General features: G+C 43.6%; 1 protein-coding gene across 8 annotated transcripts in view; it reads right to left on the reverse strand.

Annotated features, from left to right (window-relative positions):
• The window catches only part of LOC117774089 (E3 ubiquitin-protein ligase RNF43), an 87,672-nt gene that overhangs the window by 20,847 nt on the left and 44,809 nt on the right, over positions 1–22,016 (reverse strand). For 6 of the 8 annotated variants that reach the window (XM_034606177.1, XM_034606176.1, XM_034606174.1 and 3 more), the window contains one exon: positions 9,199–9,312. In XM_034606177.1, coding sequence (XP_034462068.1) covers positions 9,199–9,312 — 114 coding nt within the window. Of the gene's footprint in view, positions 1–1,216; positions 1,369–1,456; positions 1,485–4,940; positions 4,969–9,198; positions 9,313–22,016 lie in introns of those variants that run through there. The other 2 variants (XM_034606182.1, XM_034606181.1) reach the window with 2 other exon arrangements.

Consider the following 22,016-nt stretch of genomic DNA (forward strand, 5'->3'; position numbering starts at 1 on the left):
TGTTTCCATCGTGGATGCTGATTTTATCCATTCTCATTGCAGACAAAAGCCAGATTTTAGTGGGTGTTTGTGGGTTTTTTGAACAGTGGAAAAAGGGCTTGAGACAAAGGTCATTTGCGTCAGAAAGTCATACACCTTCTCAGAGTCATAACGCTGCTATTTCTAAATTCAAAAAGTTTGATCCTGCATCAAAAAAAATCTTGTGATAGTTCACTGTGCATCTACGACCTCAGTGCACACATGAGCTGCTCCACTCAATCATAATATAATGGTCTTAGTTTGCTCAAATGTAAACTAACAAGGCTAAAGCACAATGCTCAACTTATAACACCCCACCAGTGTAACTTAAAGCTTAGAGCATGACTATCCAAAAAGTAAGACAAAGGATTACAACATGAATACTATTAAAGAAATATTATGTATAGCATTTTTATTTAATAGACGAATAATAACATTTACATATTTAAGTGAGCATTGAATTAGTTTATCATAATTTTAATTCAACTGAACTGGAAATGTAGAGTTCAATTAAATAAATATACATATTTACTAAATTCACTAAGTTCCTTTATGTTTAAAAATATTGAAAATTTGTGAAACTGAATTGGGAACAATTCACACTTTCTTCACTTTTCATAAGAAAAACAGTGCTCTGTACAAAATATTAAGGCGGGCATATTTTGCAATCCAAACATATATACACGAGCATGTGATATTCCAGCTTCTATTTTGGAGAGGTACTTCCCACAAAGTGGCACAGCGGACATCTCACTGTTTGTGTATTGGAAGTTTTGTGGTGATGCTGCTGACAAACTAAACCATGCAGAGCCAGAAACGAGGAAGAGCAGAAAAGTGAGAAAGCGGGAGCAACACTCTGCTAATGGCCATGCAGCCACCGGGAAAAGACAGCCAGCATCTGAAAATCTCCTCTCACAGCAAGCGACACATCTCCCACATTGTCCGTACGTGTGGGGAGGACAGTTTGCCATCAGCTCAGAGTCAATGTTTAGCTTAGCAACGCTGGCATTAGCCGAGAAACTAACGAGAGATGTGGATGAGAACAGCAGCCGCAGCTGGGGCGTGTTAATGCTGCTGAAAATATCCTCCAGAAGTAGCACTTGCACCTTTAGGCTGGAGAATTTTCCACCTATTTAAGGTGACAGGATGAGTGCATAGTGCGCTGCAGAGAGCAGACCCTTCTGCAAATCATTCACACCTCATTGGTGGAAGTGATGACATCGCTGAACTGAGCTGAACGACAGCGGCGCTGCAGGTCAAGGTGACATCTGTTTAGCTGTGACCCGAAGGCCTCTCTAACCACCGGACTTTCAAGTCTCACTGTGTTGATGATCCTCTCAGCTTGACGACCTGCAGTTAAAATGCTCCTTGTCAGCTGCAGGTGGAATTGTGCATGACTGATTTTTGAATAAACAAACAAACAGATGTGGTCGCTCGCTTGCGCTCAAGTTTGCAGCAGCCTTGGGCCAGCAAGTGTGGTTTTTGGAGATATGTAGGAATGCAGCGGTGAGGTGGACCTACCTCAGAGGTAACATACAACAGGCATGTGATGGATTTTAACAGCCTCCTCGTGGCATTGAGTGATTTTACCTCTAATTCCTCCTCCATTTATCTTTGTGTAGACTCACCTTGTTGCTCCAGAGGTCAGAAATATATCACCAAGCATCCCAACCCACTTTCCTTCCCCCTCGGCAAGAAAACAGGACGTAATTCCTTCCATCCTCGGAAAATTCTGTGACCACCTGTCTTTTTGTTTCCCACCTGCTCACCTGAACAGACACATTCAATTCAGTGCTTGTTTTGCTGCACACAGACCTACTGTTTTTTTTTTTACAAAGCCAACACATGACTGCGAAATGCAAAGCACAGAAAGAGAAGAATGCACTTCATCCATCGAGGAAAGAAACCTGACATATTACTGTAAAGCCGTTTTCAGATGTGAACTCTGGAGAATGTCCACACAATTGGGTCCGGACTTCTCTGGAGTTTGCCTATTACACAAGAACGACACCGAAGGCGGTTCTCAGCTTAGACGCGTTCACAACAACACAGAAATCTCTGGAGCGTCCAGGTGAGGGATGGTGCAGCAAGCATACACAGGACATAATGTATTGATTTCGCTGTGAAGATCCCTTGTTTATAATACATAGACACAAGCATTGGACCATATCACCAAACACTCTCTTGACAACTTCGTCAGTGTCTTCTACGAGTATAGCCTTGCTTTTTCATCCTGAGATATTTGTATTCCTTTTGTGTCTTTTTCAGTTTCGTGCCTGTCACGTGTTAGAAACATCATCAACAAGGCCACTCGCAGCGAATTCTCCGGAGGATCTACCGCTCTATTCTCACACTGGCTCACTCTGACATTATCTGAAGTCTTTACAAAGGGGTTTGGCAGGAGAAACTCCGGAGCCTCTTACTTGGACATTTGCGTTCTCACATACAGTCCCTCCGGTGAATGTAAGGAGATTATCCGGAGTTCAATACATGTCTGAAAGAACTTTAATTTTTGAGCGGCTCACAAAGTCAATTGAACAAAAAAATATACTTCTGCACAGCATAGTTACTTCCTCGCCCCTGTCTACAGATCCATGTCTGCGAACTTGCACCTTAACCATCTGGTGACCTTGGCGGAAAACCAGGTTTCCCTCTGATAAAGAGCCGCTTGAGTGGTGAAGGCTGGACACCTGACAACAACAACAACACAGAGCAGTATGAATACAGCAACTATCTGGACCTAATGAGCAGAAAATCCTCCTGAAATTGTGTACAAGCCCTCCCACCCAGGCCGAGGTGAACAAGCAGCAACCCAAGGTAATTTTGGCGGCTGGAATGTGAATAACATTCCTGTTGCTCAGGACTCTTCCTCGTCCAAAATATTCTTTGGCCGAGTCCCATGGGAAAGCATACTCCAGCGTGTGTGACGACAACAGGCAAGACTTATCACCCTGTTTTCCTGTCCTTGGACTTCTGACACGGCAGATATCTCATGAACAGGCTGCTGCTTTTCACTCTCAAACCAACCACAGTGGGCTGAAGCTGCCTTAAAGAGTTTCACGAGTAAGAGAGGAGGGTCTGATTAAAAACAAAGTGTAAACCTCTAAGTGTAAACTGGCCTTCTTCACAGTTAGGAGTTTATCTTCTACAACATATTAGCACTCTATGCGTGACGTTTTTTTTTCATAAATATCTCTGCATTAAGTGAAATTCCTAAAATTCCTTAAGCTATTGCAAATCTCAATGTTAAAGAATGTTAAAAAAATAAATAATTGCAGGATCCACCCCCCACAATCGAATCTGCTCCAAAAGTTAATGGGTTCTTCCTCAGGTCATATCACACCGTTCCATCAGGTTTCAAGAAAAATACACAAATGTTTCAAAAATATACATTTGAAACATGGATGTATATTATATAACAATTCCTTACATACATAAAAATAATAATGAAATGGATAAATAAAAAGGTGTTACTATAAAACGTGCACTATGAGCTTTTTCTGTCATTTTTTAAGATGACTATTGAATGTTAACACACTGACTAATTTAGAAAGCCTGCTGCTCCACACACATTTAGTATATGTGTGTGGATACATGTACTGTACATACAAGAGTGCAGTACCAGCACTGTCACAACAGCAAAGGATAAAAGCTGACTGCAGCCAATGTTACCACTGTTTGCCGTGGAGTGTGGATGGGCGTGGGGGTTGATAGAATTCTGCTTGTGTAGGACGGTGGATATAAGGGAACAAACTGACAAAGGTGCCCATTGTTTGGCTCTATTAAAAACCCTGTGTGTGTGTGTGTGTGTGTGTGTGTGTGTGTGTGTGTGTGTGTGTGTGTGTGTGTGTGTGTGTGTGTGTGTGTGTGTGTGTGTGTTGGTGACACTTCCCTTTTAATATCTGAAAGGAAGAAGAGGGAGAGGACTGGAGGCCTCTACAGTCAGAATGAAATCTATCTCACAGACAAAATAAATACAACTGTCCTCAGAGACATGGCTATCAAACTACAAATTACATCATGGCTACAGTAAGAACCATAATGAGTGCACTGACTGAAATGAAGGCAGTCATTAGGCTGCTGGACCCAAAGCTAAGTACTTCCTACTGGGTTATCTTCACTGTGATATGGCGAGCTGAGACAGCGCCTAACTTTAGCAGCAGAGGAAATGGCAGGGAAGAGACTGCGTCGTCCGGGTCAAACAGGCACAAACAGTGGAACGTGGTGAGTTAGTCTCATCTTCTCTGAAGAGAGAAGGAACGATGCTGAAGGGAGGAAACAGTCGAAAGACACTTTCTCTCAGCAGTGAAAAGCGAGAAAATAATATTTGGTACACTTGTCAGAGCTTGACAGAAAGGGAGGCCTGAAAAATGAAAGCCCAGAGCGACTTTCTACATCACTTTTGAAGCAATTGCATTCAAGATGAGATGATCAAAGCAGTGTAAACCGATCTGACAGGGAGCATAAAGAATATGACCCTCAGGATAACAGGAAGAAAAAGGCTTGTACCTTTCGCTCAGATGAGTGAAAAACAGATTTTGAAATGTCCCTGCGTGGTTTGCAAACTTTTTATTCAGTGATTTATGGTTTATCTCATATTGAAAACAGTTAAAATGCTACGGTGTGTTTTTTTTGTACGCTTGGAAGATTAAAGGAATAATCTAAGGTGCATGCAATGGTTTAAGAGGAGCACGGTCCTTGCCGGTCGATTAGTGAGGCACGGCCGAGGTTGCATATGTTCGTGTCCACATTTGACTCGCAGAAGAAAGAAAGAGAGAGTCATATTTTATCCCTTTGAAGACAACCATGCAACTATCTGGCACAGACAAGCAAATAATGACTTTTCTTGGGAGAGAAATCAAAGTGAACCAATTCTTCTCACACTGACGCATTTCATACAGGCCAAAATGTCCATTGTGTACCTGCTGCTTTTTGCATTTGCTCTTAAAAGCTGAAATTTCCTCAGTTTTCCAGATGTTTCCCTGTGTTCCTCCTCCTCCTCAACTTGTCTCTGATGAACTGGAGATGTTGGACTCTGCTACTGGAGGAAAAGAAGCCAAAGGCAGCTGCCATTGCATTTCCAGCCCCTGTCTTTGCTGAAAAACAGCAGGCGGGAATAGCCTGAGGTCAGTGTCACCCCCTACAGATAATCAGACATGAGAGGACAAAAACATTGTCATGAGGGCCTTGATTTATTCCTCCCTGAATGGGCTTCCCTTGTTTTCAAGCACTTCCCATAGCTGGGACTATATTCTTCCTGGCCTAAGAGTTTAGGCCAAAGTGGATGACAGATTTCACCGCAGTTGGACTAGTTTTTAAGAGTTGTACTGGACAAAGTAGAGTGTTTTTCATTCTTTACTTAGTCATTCTGCAGTCACAGATGGAAGCTTTCACATTTGCTGTTTTAATATGCACGTCTGTTTCCTCAGGAGAAAACAGACTTTATTATGAATCAGAGGACTCACGAATATATGGTTGGAGTGCATTACACATTACTGCTTGGTATGATCACGGCTGTGGACCTTTGCTGCTCTGTTTTTATTTTTCCATTATTCCATATTATGCATCAACCTTTCTTTTCCCTTTGTGTTAATCTTTCATGAGCTCATTATTTAAATTTCAATTAAGTGTAATTAAGTGTATATATATATACTTAAGTGTATATATATTTATATTTAGTAAAATAATAAGCATAAGAGTGGCTCTGTGGGGTTGTAGGTGCAGTGCTTTGAGCTTCATGCTAACCAAGCTCACAATGACAATGCTAGCATGATTATGTTTAGAGGGCATAATGTTTATCAGGTTCACCATCTCCAAACTTATTATACTACATCCTCTGATCTTCTATAAAAAATATGGCACAAGACAGACTGATCCACATATAGAACTTCAACTTGATCTAAAGAGATTTCAAGCTTCAGGCTGTTTGGCACAATATTAACAACATGAATGTATCTTTAGTATTAGATGTATGCTGCCAATCATGTTGTTTAAGAGCATATTAATCTAAGGTATCATATTCAGTTTGACAATCACATTGTAAAAGGACATTACAAATACTAGACAGTGTTGTTTGCATCTCGATCCCTGTGTGACTGACGCTGGTCTTTGGAACGCCAAGCTTGCCTCCTCACAAAGTGGCCAACAGGTAGATTTGGGAGATTTGATGTAATGTGATCCAATGACACATATGCACAAATGCGGGCGTGTACACATGAAAAGCCCAGTTAAAGAAGCAGGATTAATGCACAATCAGGCCCAAACCCCCTTTTTTATCCGAGAGGAGCAGAATCAATAAGCGAGGCCCTCTGTGAGAGTCAACAAGTTCAGACACGGGCCAAAACTTCAATGACTGTAAAAGAGCTGTTTCCACAAAACCATGGATTCTTCATAGGTTGATGCAGTTTCACAGAACTGCAGTGTGAGTGGCAGAGAGTCAAGAAGCAGAGATTATTAAATCGGAGGTAAATAAGCTCCTGGCACTGCAGTGATGCTGTTTCTCGTCGAGTCATGTGTCGCTCTGTGACTTCGCTTGAGAACATTTTCCAGGGCTTTGGTATAAACAGAAAAAAACTGGCCGGCCGGCTGGTGGAAAGCAGACGGATCACGTCTACTGTAGCAAAACATGCTGGCAGAGAAAGCTTGTGGCCTCTGCTTGTGTTGTGTTGTGTAATGATGCAAAACCACTGGAGCAGAGGAGGGTTTTGATTCATGCATTTGCATAGAGAAAGATGTATCTGAAGCAAAGATCGGTCGGAAGAAACAGTGCGAAGTCTAGGTACTTTTTGGATTCTTCTGATTTGAAATGTTTAATACCTACAGTTTGTGTAAAAGTTAACTAGATTAAGCGAACTAACAACAACTTTTGCAGCATAGTTATTTGCTGACTTTTTTGCTGTCACCTAACCTGTTACTTACAGGCTAGCCTACTTTATTGATAGGGCGGATGTGGCTCAGGAGGTGGAGAGGGGCGTCCACCAACCAGAAGGTAAGTGGTTCGATCCCTGACTCCTCAAATTTGTATTCTGAAGATACTGAACCCCAAATTGCCCCAAATGACTGTGCTGACAGTGTTTGCATGGTGTGATAGAAAAACTGTTGCGTATGAAAGAACCAATCCCAGCTGACATTGGGCGAGAGGCAGGGTACATCCTGGACAGATTGCCAGTCCATCACAGGGCCTGGATGTGTGTGTGTGAATGGGTGAATGTGACTTGTACTTTAAAGTGCTTTGAGTGGTTGATAAGACTGTAAAAGATCTATATAAGTACAGTCCATTTAACATTGATAGAGGTTGTTTGGATTTTTGCCTGCAGGTGAAAAAATTTGATAAAACCTTAATCTAAGTGTGGTTAAGGTGTAGGGTTAAGGTAGTCTTACCACTTTAAAACCCAACCTACACCCTCATAATATTAAAAAGCCTCCTTAAATTCTTTTAAACATCAACATTTCTGAGAATTAAGAACTCCTACTTGAGAAAACAACTCATTTCATATGTATGTGTCAATCTGGGTGAGAGGTTGCCAGAAGGAGGGGGCGATGCTTACAGGCCTCACCAACCACTTTAATTTGAGGGTATCTGGAGAAAGTGTATGTTTTCCTCCTAATTTGTCCAACTTTCCAGTATGTTCAGAGATACTGTGAGACCCATCCAGTAAAACCAAGAGCAGCAGAGAGATGTGCCAGATCACTGCCAATCAGCAGAGGAATCTCCCCGCGCTGCCGGGGGTAGGAACCTCCGCAAACCCAAAATTCAAACAAAGGACAACAATGAAATCTTATCCTTGATGGTACTGCGTTTTTGCTTTGTTTGGTTTACAGCCTATTCTGAGTGTGTGCAGTGCAACACGAACCCTCTGTGGCCGTCAGGGTATCTATAGATCAGTTGGGCGGGCTGCTACAGTCAGGCTAAACTGTAAACAAGTCCCATTGAGAGAGAGCGAGGCCGACCCATGCACCGCACATCCCAAAGCGTCTGATTCATCGCCTTCAAACGGCCAAGAGCAAACTCCTCAACAGCTGCATGATGAATCCCCAATAAATCCACCACGACCTGAAGCTTTGAATCTTACTGAGGAAGCAGGGATGCAGGTGGCTGGAGCGGAGTTTATTGCAACACATACTTTCCAGGCAACCAAAACAACAAGAAGGATGCCCCCCCCTCGCTCCCTCTTCTTCCTCCCTCCTTCACTTCTAATTTCAAAGAGGATCTGCAGGGAGGGAGAAAGCACTCGGAAGCAGCAGCCTTTTGTCCGCGAGTTCTTTTGCATGAGGGAGAGCCGGTGTTTTGTTTACGGGACAACACAGTGTTGCCATTAAGGCTTTAATCAAAACTGTTTTTTAGAGCCGGCCCTGAGTGACAGCCCTCTCTCCCCCCGGTCGGCTCCCACTGAGGGAGAGCGAGCGACAGGAGGAGGAAGAAAGGAGCAGGGAAGTGTGGGAATGTCTCTACATCGTCGCCACGGCGGGAAGCTCCTAAACATGGCTTTAAATTAGGGGAAAAGAAAACACAGGCTAAAAAAAGGCAGTCGCCTAACTATACTCCTGCCTGCTAATTTGTCACCACTTGAAAAACAGGGAAAAAATAGCAACAGTTTTAAATCATACTGCTTTAAAGTTAGGATGTGCCAGTCTGTGTGTATGGTATAAAACTTAAACATAAGGGAGATTTAGGTCAACTCTGTTGCACTTATACATACATCTAAACCATTGTGGGTGGAATCTATGGAGCTCTGACTGCGCTCATATTAGAGGGGAGCAGAGACGGAGAGCACCAAGTGTCTGGTTCTGGCTGGCTGGCTGGGCTCGGACCAGTGACAGCTGCTGCTTGAAAGCCTCACATCCAAAGCCAGGGCTCACTGCCACTTGCTACATAGCAGTGCTGCGCTAAGCCCGTCCCCTCCTGTCCAAGCCCTCACTCTGAAAGATCAGTGTCCCGAACAAAACATTACACTCCTGCCAAATAATTCCCTCTAAAAACCATCTTGTCTTTAATGTCCGAATCCATGAGCGGAAGGGATACTGCGGGAGAAAGACAAGATGGCGAGATGGTTTATCTGTCTGCTGCCGTGTCTGAGATGGGATGGGTTCATGGAGAGGGACGTTTCTCAGAGTTTTAATTGGGGAGTAATGCGTGAAACACTCAAAGCCACGTGTGTAAGTGAGTGTGTGTGTGTTTACCTTATCGAGCAGCGGCAGGCAGCGGGGTACCCTGTGCTCCAGCTTGACAATGGTGATGAAGTCACTCTCTTGCCGTTCATCCTCGCTTGTGTTGCACAATGACAAAGGGTGATACTGCAAAGGAAGTGAAGGAGAGAGAGACAAAGGTTATGAGAGGAAAATTGGAAAATGTAAAGCTACACATGTGGTGGGAACATTTTTCTGTCCACAGTTTTAGGTGTATGGCGTTCAAGAGAAGCCCGAATGCCAAGGTACACAAACAGCACATCTGCAACTCCTTCCACCTCAGCACACTGACATTGTTCTTCTGACCCAATCCAACATGTTTGATTTATGTATAATCTTAAAAATACTCAGACATTCAAGGGATTTGCTTTTTTTAAACAGTGCCAGCAATAAAAAGTTACACAAAAGCTTCTTTTTTCAATGATAATAATCTAAAACAGCTGAACACAGTGATAGATCCTCCTAAGACCAAGAGACAGGACAGAACAAAAATAACAGCTGCTATTTTTAACATCACTTAAAGGAGGAAGAGAACATTTTTAGAGGAATAAATGTAGAAAGGAATAAAGATATTGTTCTCTGCTGAAAGGAGATGGAAACTACAAACCAAGGATAAGAACCAGATCACACTGACATCTATCTATTCAGTACATTTTAAATCCCTTCGATTTGTACCGAAACCACCACATGTAACCTGCAGTCTGTGACCGTACACATATCAAAGATTGGACCATAACCAAGAATTAAAAGAATGTTTGAGACAACCATTCAAAAGTCGGTCTAGACAGTGAATCCAAAGCTGGTTTTCACGCCATTAGAACACAACAGTTGCACTTGATAGAAGCTTTTATGTGTTCAATTAAGGCGTTTCCTTCCCAGTTAAAATCAAGAGGAAAACTTTGGCACCCAAGGTAATCAATTACATGGATGGTGATGTTCTCTCCCACTCAAAGCCTCGAGGACTGAAAGAATGGGAGATGGTTTTTTTGGGAGGAACATTTGATCCCCTCTGAAAGGCAGGAAATTCATAGCTGCTGAAAGGCTGCATTTAAGAGCTCAAGGGATAGTGGTGGTGTTTGCAAGTCACAGGCAAGCTGTCACGGGTACGAGGGGTTGCACGGCAGTCGAGGAGGAAGCGAGTGGCTCCGGAGACACCCCCTGTGCTTCGCTAATTTGCTCACATGACATCAGTGCGAGCAACTGCCAGTACACCAATGCTCCTGGATGACTCCTCTCATTGCTGCTCACAGATTTGCCCTGCTGCACCCTACTCTAGCTGCGCTCACCCACACACCAGCGGAGCGGTCCCACCCTGCCCTGCCCTGCCCTGCCCTATGTAGGCCCGTTCTGGCCCGGTTCAGCCCCGTTGGGCCTCTTCATGTGGCTGTGGGCTGACTTCGTGGGGCTCCCCCTCATCTCACCCAGCGGAAATCCCTAAATTAAAAAGACCCAAGGGTGACATCAACAGCTGGCACGCCGGGGCCTGGGGAATTGACGTAATGTGCTGCAAAGGGCTGTTGCATGTCTGTCAGAAGAGGAGAGGAGGAAGAAGAGGACTATGGGGGACCATGGTGGGGCGGGGACATAAAAGCCAACATTAGATGTGGGGTCAGTAGGAGGGAAGCACATTGTCCAGGGACTGTGCAGGGCAGGCGACTCACAAACCACTTATAATTAATGTGACAAGTTAAACCAATACTAATGATGAATCTTATTGAAGTAACCAAATATATTAATGAGCTATATATCAATAATTTCCTACCAGGGCTAGTTGTATCCCAGGGGGTATGTGAAAAAAAAGAGGAGTTTCTCAGCTAATTTTAAATGAATACTATTTATGAATGATCGTACATATATCCCCATGTTTTTGTCACAGTGCCCAAACTGTGCCAGAACACTAATGCAAATTGCAAGTTGAAATTTGACATATTATCTGTTAAACTATACTAAATATACAATAAAAAACAAGTGCACACCTGCAGTAATTTAACACTAAATACCAGTTTCAGTACTGAATACAGCCAAACAGTCTCACCTCCACACTTAATTGTCTCTCCACGGCTGGGGCCAGGGACGCCCACAATGACTGATTTGCTTGACAAGGATTTACACCAGCAGTCAAACATGGAGCATCACTCTGCCTTTGAATGTGTCCTGTGCGTAACCAGGCATTTTAATCTTTTTCTTCCTTGTGCCCGAGTCTGTTTGCCTGTGTTTCCTGTGAGTTTTTAGTTTGTTTGTTTTTGCCTGGCTGCAAAACAGTTTACCTTTAGGCATTTTGTTCGACTTGATTTTGAGGTAACTACTAGCTAACTGCAGGCTATGTTCCATCTTGTCAGGGCCAGAGTAGTATTAACCAGGGTAAGGTGGGGATGTTCATGTTGCAATCAGAGCAACTATTTCAGTACACAGCTCAGGCACGGGATTCTGTGTTGTGATTTGGCCCAGTAGTTACTGGCCATGTAGGAAGCGGTGCCTGACTGGCATTGATTTTGCTACCCAAGCCTAGAAGGGATGTGCGGGTACATCAGACAAAAAAAGCTCTGTGCCACCGCAGGGTCATATAGACTAAGGGGCTAAAACATTTTGGAATCAAATCTAAATACCTCCCTCTTCCAAAGGGGAAGGTGAAATAGAAAAACACTTGGTTGAGGATTGTGGCCTTAGTAAAGGCTTTTGAATAACAGCCCCTATGCAGGAGGGAAGGCACGCAGTGATGCAGCTTGAGCCCCTGGACTGGGCTCCATGCTGCTCTGCCAGCGGCCTCTACCAGTCTTCATTTACTAGGCCCAAATTAGAGGACTAGAGTTGAACTTGGCCCTTAACTTAGAAAAAAATATCCTTTTCAATGACGCTATTTCACTGATGCTATGACCTCTGCTCTTTTTCGCTGTAGCTTTGTGGGAAATGTTGGGAAAGAGCTACATTCAGTGAGAGGAATCAGGTTTTACAACACTTATTCTTTAGGCTTACTTGATTATGTGTGGATCTTTGTTGTGACATTGAACATGTTGATGCACGGGGCGGTGCAATCATAGCTAATAAAGCAGATAATAATCCGAAAGCTGAGCCAAACAGGCTCAGGAGGAGCGGCTGCGTTCAGTTTCTTCTGGCTTTCTGAGGCACAGCGTCAATGTTTTGCATCGTTGACAAGACTGAGCCTTATCTTCTATTTTAGATATGCCCACACCACTCACAATCAGAGGGCTGTGAACGCTCTCTGTGTGCCACCACTGGTGCCATCCACCACTTAGAAACACGCTGCCGCTGGACTATAAATGGCAACTAGGACAGACTGAAACTTCTTCATTTGGTTTTTGTATGGCCCTGAGAAAAAGGGGCCTGGGAAACCAAATCACTGAGTCTCCATTTCACAGAGACTAGTAACCACAGGGCACGCAAACAGTTCCCCACAGACTGTTAACAATGCTCACTCCTCCGTTCCTCCTCCTCATCTGTCTAGATCTGTTGCAAAACTGACGGGGACATGTCCCTCGGTTTCTTTGTAGCCACGATTAAAGGCATTCCTTTCCAGCTCAATCAAAGACTACCCCAAAAATATTCCAAGGCAAGAATCTAACAGCCTCAAAAACAAATACATGGACAGAAAAAGGGGAAAATAAATAGTAGCTGCGGTGAGAAGTCAATAATATTTTTTTCCCTTCGCTTAGCCCTGCAGATCTTCTTTTTTCATCTGCCAATAATCAGCAAGAGAGTTTTCTAGTTCATCTGCTGCCAGCAGGGAACCAGGCCCAGGCAGTTATGTCAGTGTGTTAGAGAGGGGGAAGCAAAAAGAGCTTGCACCTCTCATCAAGCTCCACCACTCAATTACCAGCCATTCAGGAAGGTCAGGAAGGCTTCAGAGGAGCTGTTGGCTGCATATGCAACATTATCATAAAGAAGCAGATTGGTTAAGGAGGGGATGAAAGAAATATTTCAGTATGTGATTATTCTATCATACAATATAAATCAAGACTCCGCGTCACAAGGGCAAAAGGATTCTTAAATGGAGCTCTGCCCTGAGGCCTGGAAAGTCTGCCAGGTTAGTACACATCAGGGGAAGGATTGAATCAACCCTGCAAGCTCACACACACACACACACACACACACACACGCACACACACACACACACACACACACACACACACACACACACACACACACACACACACACACACACACACGAACTCACAAAAATGCACATACTATCTGTTGCCTGCGTTCATGATTTACTGAGTGACTCAGCCTCCCACGTCTGGACTCTATATCTAATGAAATCTCTTTGTCTCTCTCGTTCTTTTGAAACCCCACCATTAAAGACGCACCTGCTCAGTACACTGCACACGTACACACACACACACACACACACACACTTATATTCTGCATAAAAAGTAGCGTGAGAAAAGGGCCCTGCATTAAGTTTTATGAATGCTCACCAAAAATTCCTCAAAGAGACATTCAGTACTTTTTATAATAGGTCTAATTGTCCTGTACAGGTCTAATTGTCCTGTATAATTAGACTAGAACATTCACGAATGTAATATCCAATATTGTGAAATTGTTTTGATTCTCTCTCAAACACGCATACTGAAGGTTCCAATAACGCAACACAAGTTCTGTCTATCTCACGATGTGCTGTCCCTGAAGGTGTAAATCAAAGCTTTTTTCTTTTTCAACTTGGCAACAAATTCTAAAACGGTGGCAAAAGTTTTTTTTTCTAAGCGCAGGAAAAGCGGTTGCCAACAAGACCGCATGTAATAGATAAAAGAGATTGGAATCTGGTTGCCCAGGTAACTGAGCAACACTTACTGCGGATCCCTACTAAGATGTTTGTTACGGGATGAGGGGGCCTGAGGTGAAAGGACACGTTGAGGTACTGACCCTTTGCACACATCAGGTAGTGGGTCTGCCAGTGTGTGAGAGTTTGTGTAAAGAACGCAGGTTAATGAGTGAGAGCGCAGCTATGTATTGTTGCTAGAGGCGCTTGAGCATGTGCTTGCATGTGGACATAATGTATGTGTGCATGATGAGGCTGAATCTGCTGATCTATTGGAGCAAAAAGTCCCTCTGTGGTCCTGCAGGGTACGGGAGTGTGTCTCTGGATCTCAGCAGTAACTTCAAGGGGGGCGCTCAAAGCCAAGGCACCAGGCCTTTTCTCAAATATCATATCCGCTCTTGGACCATTATTCAAGCAACGCTGGTTTCTACATACACATTGAGGTCCAGCTCTCTGTGCCACAGATGACACAGATACACACTCCTCATACCACACTCCTCAATCAAACAGGCCTATATCTCAAGACCCTACACTAAGTAGATTTACATGAAAGGCTGCTATAGTGATGCCGGACTGCCCCGGTGCCAAGGGAGTGGAGCAGAGGGTTTCTCTCTGTTGGAGCATCTGGAAAAGTCGGCTCTGAGGCCATCGCCTTCTCTCTTTGCAAATGCAAACGAACAGGACGCATTACTGCTTTAGTCCTGTCAAAACAAAAGGCGTGTCATCTTTCCCCCAGCTTTATTGACAGTGTCAGCCCCATATCCAGTAACGGTTACCACAGAGAATGACTTGAGGGAAACGTGATCCTATAATGAGGCCCAAATAATTACCACCAGCCCCAAATTTGCCCGGGCGCTTTCTTTAAGTAGCAGTGCTTCCCCCCAACTCCTGGGTCGTCAGACTGTCTCTGTTCTATAAAAGGGATTAGATGGAGAAGAAAGAACCTGGAGAGGGAAGAGGAGTTGTTCTTCAAGAAAGGGAAATGAGGAAAGAGCTAAGTACTTATATTGGTGGAATACCAGATGAGGAAATATATTTCACATTTTTATTGATGCAGCATACTGTAGATCAACAGGCCACAGCATTAATAATAATTACGGGTTTTAAAGTTGCGGCTGATGGGTGTATTACTACAGACCATTGATGCATGGCATCTTACATTTACTCCAATTCATCTGTTGCAAGTTTTTCATTGCCCTCCTCACTTGCTTTATCCCTTGTTTCTAGAAGACATGTCAAACTCAAAGCTTGTGGCACAATTACATCCTGTCTGTGGGAGGATTTATATTTATCTTAAAATATTGCCCTTCATATTCATTACATTACATATCATTTAGCTGACGCTTTTATTCAAAGCAACGTACGATAAGTGCATTCAACCGTGCTACATGTAATTTAATTTTGAACATTTATTTTATATAAACACCAAAGTTGACGATGGTTATTAGACATCATCTTCTTAACCAAGGTGTAGTTAGAGGAGATGTGTCTTTAGCCTGCGTTGGAAGATGTGTAGACTTTCTGCTGTCCTGATGCCAATGGGGAGCTCGTTCCACCATTTGGCAGCCAGGACAGCAAACAGTTGTGATTTTGTTGAGTGGCTAGGTGTCCCTTGCAGTGAGGGAGCAATAAGCCGATTGGCCGATGCAGAGTGGAGTGGATGGGCTGGGGTGTAAGGTTTGACCATGTCCTGGATGTAGACTGGACCCAATCCGTTCGCAGCACAGTACGCAAGTACTTGTGTCTTGAAGCGGATGCGGGCAGCCACTGATAACCAGTGAGGGGAGCGGAGGAGCTGTGTAGTGTGAGTGAACTTAGGTAGGTTAAAGACCAGTCGAGCTGCTGCATTCTGGATGAGCTGCAGAGGTCGGATGGCACTAGCAGGCAGACCAGCCAGGAGGGAGTTGCAGTAGTCTAGGCGTGAGATGACAAGAGCCTGGACCATAACCTGTGTTGCCTTCTGAGTGAGAAGGGGATGTATTCTCCTGATGTTGTGCAGCATGTATCTACACGAGCGGGTTGTTATTCCCCACAACATAAGTACTACAAGCCCCAACAATGCACTGCAACATCCTGTGTTGTCAAAACTGTAAATCACATGCATTTACGCTACTCCTGACAAGCTCATCAGCAGCCCAGATTACTTCCATCAAGACAGTTATTAACTAGCTAGCTTGTTAGCAATCCAGCCAAAAGCAATGCTTCATCAAAAAGTCGAAGAAATGTGCTTTTAATAGGTGGAATATAGATTTTTTTGCAGTCACAAGTTAACCAGCCAATATAATGTTCAGTATATTTTGGTTTAAAATAAAAACGACAAAATGTATAATGTATCAAACAAGTTCAACTGGGATGGACCTTGAGGACCATGGCCTCAAATGGTAAATGGTCTGTATTTATATAGCACTTTTCTAGTCTTAATAACCACTCAAAGAGATTTACGGTACAGTTTTGCGATCCACCCACATTCATACAGTGCTTCTATGTGCAGCACTTTCTCTATCACACATCATTTGTGCGCAGCCATCAGGGGACGACCAGCTCTACCTCACTGAGCCACAGCCTCAGTAAGTAAGCCACAGCCCCAAAGTAACATTTTCCAAAGTGTCAGTTTGTCACAAAGAGCAGAATGCTTGAGCAAGTTGTTTTGAGCATTATCATCATCAGTACCATCAGACATCAGATGCCTTGCCAAAGAGATGTGGTTTAAGCCATCACAATGGAGATATTAGTGTGATGTACAGTATGTGTTCAGTAATTTAATGTGGCCCTTGAAGGATCCTTTAAAAATTAAAATAACTTTTGATAGGAAAAAGGTTTGTGTTAATTGCAGTTGTCATAAACAAATGGACCAATGCTTACGAGCCTGTTCACGCACCCAACTCTAGTTTCACTGTTCCAATCATGTGACATGCCTCACTCTCCACAATCCTCTATCATACACACCCTCCCAATATGGCTGTCTAATTCAGCTACAAAGATTTCCCATCTCCCCCTTTGCTCGTCAATGCCCCTGCTGCCCTGCGTCAGTATCAACACGTACTGATTCAGCCCCTCAATCAAGATATCTCCTCATCACTCCCATTATGTGTAATCATATCTGGAAAAGGGATGAGGTTATAACCTAGATGCCAAACTCTAACTATGTTCTGCTGCTGCTATAAACATTTCAAATGTGAGTAATCTGACTGAAATATACATTATGCTCTTCTATCGAGTAGCAAAAACATAGTTGCAGAGTGCATGAGCACAACAAATTTTCTCTACTTTAGTGCCATGAAGCACATTACACCTCGGTACTTTTTAGTTGTCATTATTTGTATGACTGCTACAGCGAGTTGTAGCAGAATGACCTCACTGTGTCCCTGGTGACAAGGTGTTCACAGTCACTCAAGAGACAAAATATACTAGCGGTACTGGGATCAGCGTGGAAACGGTTTAAAGATGGAGCCCTGTGTGCTCTTCACATTCCCTGCACAGGTTCTGTTGCCTTACAAACACACACACACACACACACACACACACACACACACACACACACACACACACACACACACACACACACACACACACACACACACAGCATACACACAACCAACAACAAGGCCACTCCATCAGCCTCAGGCCAGTGCTACACTATACATTTCAAAGCTCTGAGTTAAACATAAACACAGCACTTCCCTGTCATAACAAGTCAGTGGCTTGGTAACCCAGCAGTTTGTTAGTATTGCAGTGATCCTTCTTCCCCCTAGACACAGGGGCCACATCCACACGTCCTCCAGGCTTCCTCCGGCCTGTCCCCGGCCCGCAGGACGACTCGCATATTCTCTCAGGTTCCACACCATCAGTTCGAGAGAAAACCTACACTTTTCTATGTGCCAATTACTTAAGGTTGGGAACCTAAGGGTCGGCCGCATGGAAAGAGATTAGCCAGGGGAATGTTGAAAGGCGTTTACGGAAGGGAACTCCAAATTATAGAATGAGAGACAAAGAGAAACAAAAGAGAGACAAAGGGTAAATGTGATGTGAACAAACAGAAGGGACGAGCCCGGTGCCATAAGGTCATACAGTATGTGCCCTATACTGTACACAGTGAGTTAGTTAATGGATCTTCTTCATTTAAAGCAACCCTTTCTAGTCTGGGATTTTGAAGATTAAGACTAATTTCAGAGACTGAAGCTCCAAAAAATAGTCATATCTCCTCCAAATCTATTACCTATAACAAGGAGGTTGTGTTTTCACCTCTGTCTGGTTGTTTGTAATGTGTTTGTTGGTAAGCAAGTTTAAGCAAAGACCACTGGATGGATTTCTAGGAAACTTGGAAGAACCCCTAAAATGTTGATGCAGATCGAGATTTTCTTTCAAGTGTTGGAGCTTAATTAAAAAATAGCAGGAACGTTTTTGGGGACATATATTTAAGAGTGAGCACAATTTGGAACAGCTCAATTGAATTTAAGGGGACTGCCGGGCCTTGACGGTGATATGTGCTCCAGAGTGCCATTCTAGTACATTATCAATTTTACGTGCTTTACATAATATACATAATTAATACCTGCTTGCATCTCTGAGTGGCTGTAATGAGGAGCAAAAGTGCTTTGAGCTAACTGCTAACATCATGTTAAATACAAATAATAATGTTAACATGCAGCTGCTTGACTCTTTTTTCTACTGTCACCATCTTTGTCAAGAACAACATTAACTAGTTAGCATGCTGATTGGGAGGTAATTTGTTTTGTGGGTATTCTTTGTTGACATGATGATCTTGCTCGAGGAAAGGTACGTTGATCATTGGCAAGATGTACAAATGTATATGATGCGATATTTCAGTCCAGACCAGTGGTGGATGAACACACCAAATAGAACCATGCTTCTACAATGGCTGAAAACATATGTGACCTACCCCAACCAGGGCTCATTTAAACACATGCAAACTGATGCTGTCACTGTTCAAAATAAAACTTCAGCATAGGACTGAAAAGTCACAGTGCACAGACAGTGAGGGGCACCAGCGGAGAGTTTCAGTTTGGTTTCTCTTTAACAAGAGACAGGTGCCTTTTTAACATGCTTGCACATAAAATAAGCTGCTAGGGGGGTTTAGGACCCCTCTTTTATTTGCGAATGCAATGTCCCCCCTGGAACCCACCAACATGTCTCTTTTGTAGCTTTTGTAGTCCTTGAAAAAAGAGGCCTTATCCAAGTTCATGCAGCTCTGTGTGAAAACAGGAACAGGCTGAAACCCCTCGTGAAAGTTTAACTAAACAGCTGCAATGAACAGAGAGCACAGATGCGTTTGAACAATTCCCTTTTTTATCATAATTTTTTCATATATTTCCCTACACTGGTGCCAGAGCATCATCACACATGTTTTACTAACAAGTAGAATCAATTTTAAGTGTTCTTTTAATTTGAATGTACTCTTTTTGATTTATTCACTGGCACTTTATATATATGTTGTGGAATGATTTTAATCATATTTGCAATATAAATCCTGGCATGTGGCTCTGTACTGTCATATATAATATTGTTTTTCATCTTGTCTACAAATTGGCCGCCGGTGTGTTTCACCTGTTGGCTGCAGCACACAATTCAAATGAAATCACTCCAAATGGCTTCAGAGAAACATAAAGCTCAGTCACTGAGTCAGAGTTCAGGTATACGCCATAAATCATTTTCCTGAAATGCCCTCCGAGGCATCCCCATCCTCCCATCTGCACCGAGCAAATGACAGACAAAAACTGACTTAACCCACTGACTTCCTCTTTTTTTCCCTTCATGCTTGATTCTTTTAACATCTGTCCCTATGTGAGTATACTTTGAAAATGATTTCAATACGAACAAGTCATGTTGTAGCTTGCTCAGCCTTGAATCGAGTTTTTGTGCAAAGGGGATATTCGTCATAAAATAAATCAGATTACTCAACTTGTGTTTAGAAATTAAACACCCACCCAGTGTCGGCCATTAATCATTTAAAATAATTGGGGGGGGGAATCTCAGAGGTAAAAAAACATGCTTTCAGATGTGTATTTTTTTTAATCAAATTTTAATTGTGTGGCCCATATTCACTAATCAAAATTTCCCTCATAGGGTTTAACAATCTGTACAAGGTGCGACGTCCTCTGTCCTTAACCCTCGACTCAGGAGATACTAAAACGTCTTGGCGGTGCAGTTGTTAGTGCCTTTAATATACTGTCATGGAAGATCTCTAATTAAATCCAGAGGAGGATCCCGTGGACAGAAACAGAAACACAGTGAGATATTTCTCCGTAGAAGTCTGCGTCTGCCCAATCCTGCCACTCAATCCCACAGGGAATCCCATAATCACCTGTGGCCGATGTCGGAGAAATGTAGTCATAAAGGCAAAGAGCGAGTAAACACAACAGCTAAATTAAGAGGTTTTATGTGTTATTTTTACTCTTTGCAAATGTTTATGTGACCTTATTGCCCGGGCACATACACATGCGGCATCCTTAGCAACCTCACCAGTAAACAGTCCCGAAAACATCAGCGGAGAGCTCCTCTGATGTGGCCGCTGACTGCTTGCGACACACCTTGTAATTGGCAACATAATTGTTTTCTTTTTCGTTGCTATATTTCACTCTGGCTCGGAGGTAGCCATCGCAGTAGCCTGATTTGTGGTCAGGGAACGCTGGGAGAGCTTTCGAGACATGGACTGACAGTTGTGCATCTGGATATCTACCCGAGTCCATCAATGGACTGGGGGGAGGAAAAGAACATTAGAGAGGAGGAAGGCTGGGAGGCAGAATCTCCTGCCCCCCTGCGGTGCTAGGGTGCAAGGATCCTTCTCTTCTCCTCCTCCTCCTTCTTTTCCCTGAAGTTACCCTGCATGCTGTGTCCTTGTGTTGTTTCAACGGTCACACTGAGTGTACAGTTGTGTGTACAGAAGCATGTATGTACCATAGGGGCAGGGGTGGAGGGTGGGGCAGCGGAGTAAATGTTGGTGGGCACAAAGCCAGCAGCACGGAGCTCCTTGTGGAATGCTGTGGAAAAATGAGACAGAGGAATGCAGACTCCACAGAGCAGTGTAAACAGGCCGGGCTGAGAGAATGCTGCCATGCCGCTTTGAAGTAGCTTCATCTCCCTATCACACACACACACCCACCCACACGCACACCCACGCGCACGCGCACACGCACACGCACACACACCCACTCCCACACGCACACGCACACGACCTACTGCACTGCTTTGTGATTAACAAAGACAGCATGATTTTGAAAGTAGTGCACAATAAGTTCAGCTTAGTTTAGGTGGTGACATGAATGCGACCTCAGCATGTGCAGTACATGTGCATAGCTCCAGCTTCATGTCTGCCAGGCCTGAACACATCACACTATTTATTACTAGAACACAGATGCACCCGATTCAACACATGAGCGCGTGTATGCACCCACACACATGCCTGTGCAGTCAAATACAGAACATACACACACACACACACACAAACATATACAGGAGCTCACACCTGCTCTCCCTCTGCAAGCTCTACACTTCCAGCCCTGCTGACGACAGTGAGTTTTATGAGGCGAGTCCGCCTCCTCGCTCCTCAGACTCTCCCTCCCTCCTTCCCTCCTGTCCCATCCACTCCTCCTCGTCCTGCTTCAATATGGCCTTTCAACATCTTTGTTGAGCATGTGGCAGTGATATCAGGCTAAGAATGCCTCCAGTGTAGACAGTAGACACACAGGCACCGGAGCCTCTACCTCAGCGTCTGAGCCAGCAGGCTGAGGAATCCACTCAAGTGGGCAGGTAAACACTGCTGCCCTTTGGAACGCCACTCTCCCTTACTACCTGTGTGCGTGCGGGTGAGAGTGTTTCACTGTAGACGTGAGCAAAGCTTTATATCAAAACTACTTTCTATTTGGTTTGTGATGGAAAAAAAGAAGAAAAAAAAAAAAAAGAATGTAGATTTAATGAAAAGACAAAAAATATAATTGTATTTGTAATTATTCGCTTATATTTGCATTTGTGTCTTTGAGTATTGTTAAAAGCCTTATATAAATGTAATTATATGCAT

The sequence above is a fragment of the Hippoglossus hippoglossus genome, chromosome 14 (assembly GCF_009819705.1).
Source record: "Hippoglossus hippoglossus isolate fHipHip1 chromosome 14, fHipHip1.pri, whole genome shotgun sequence".
NCBI lineage: Eukaryota > Metazoa > Chordata > Actinopteri > Pleuronectiformes > Pleuronectidae > Hippoglossus > Hippoglossus hippoglossus.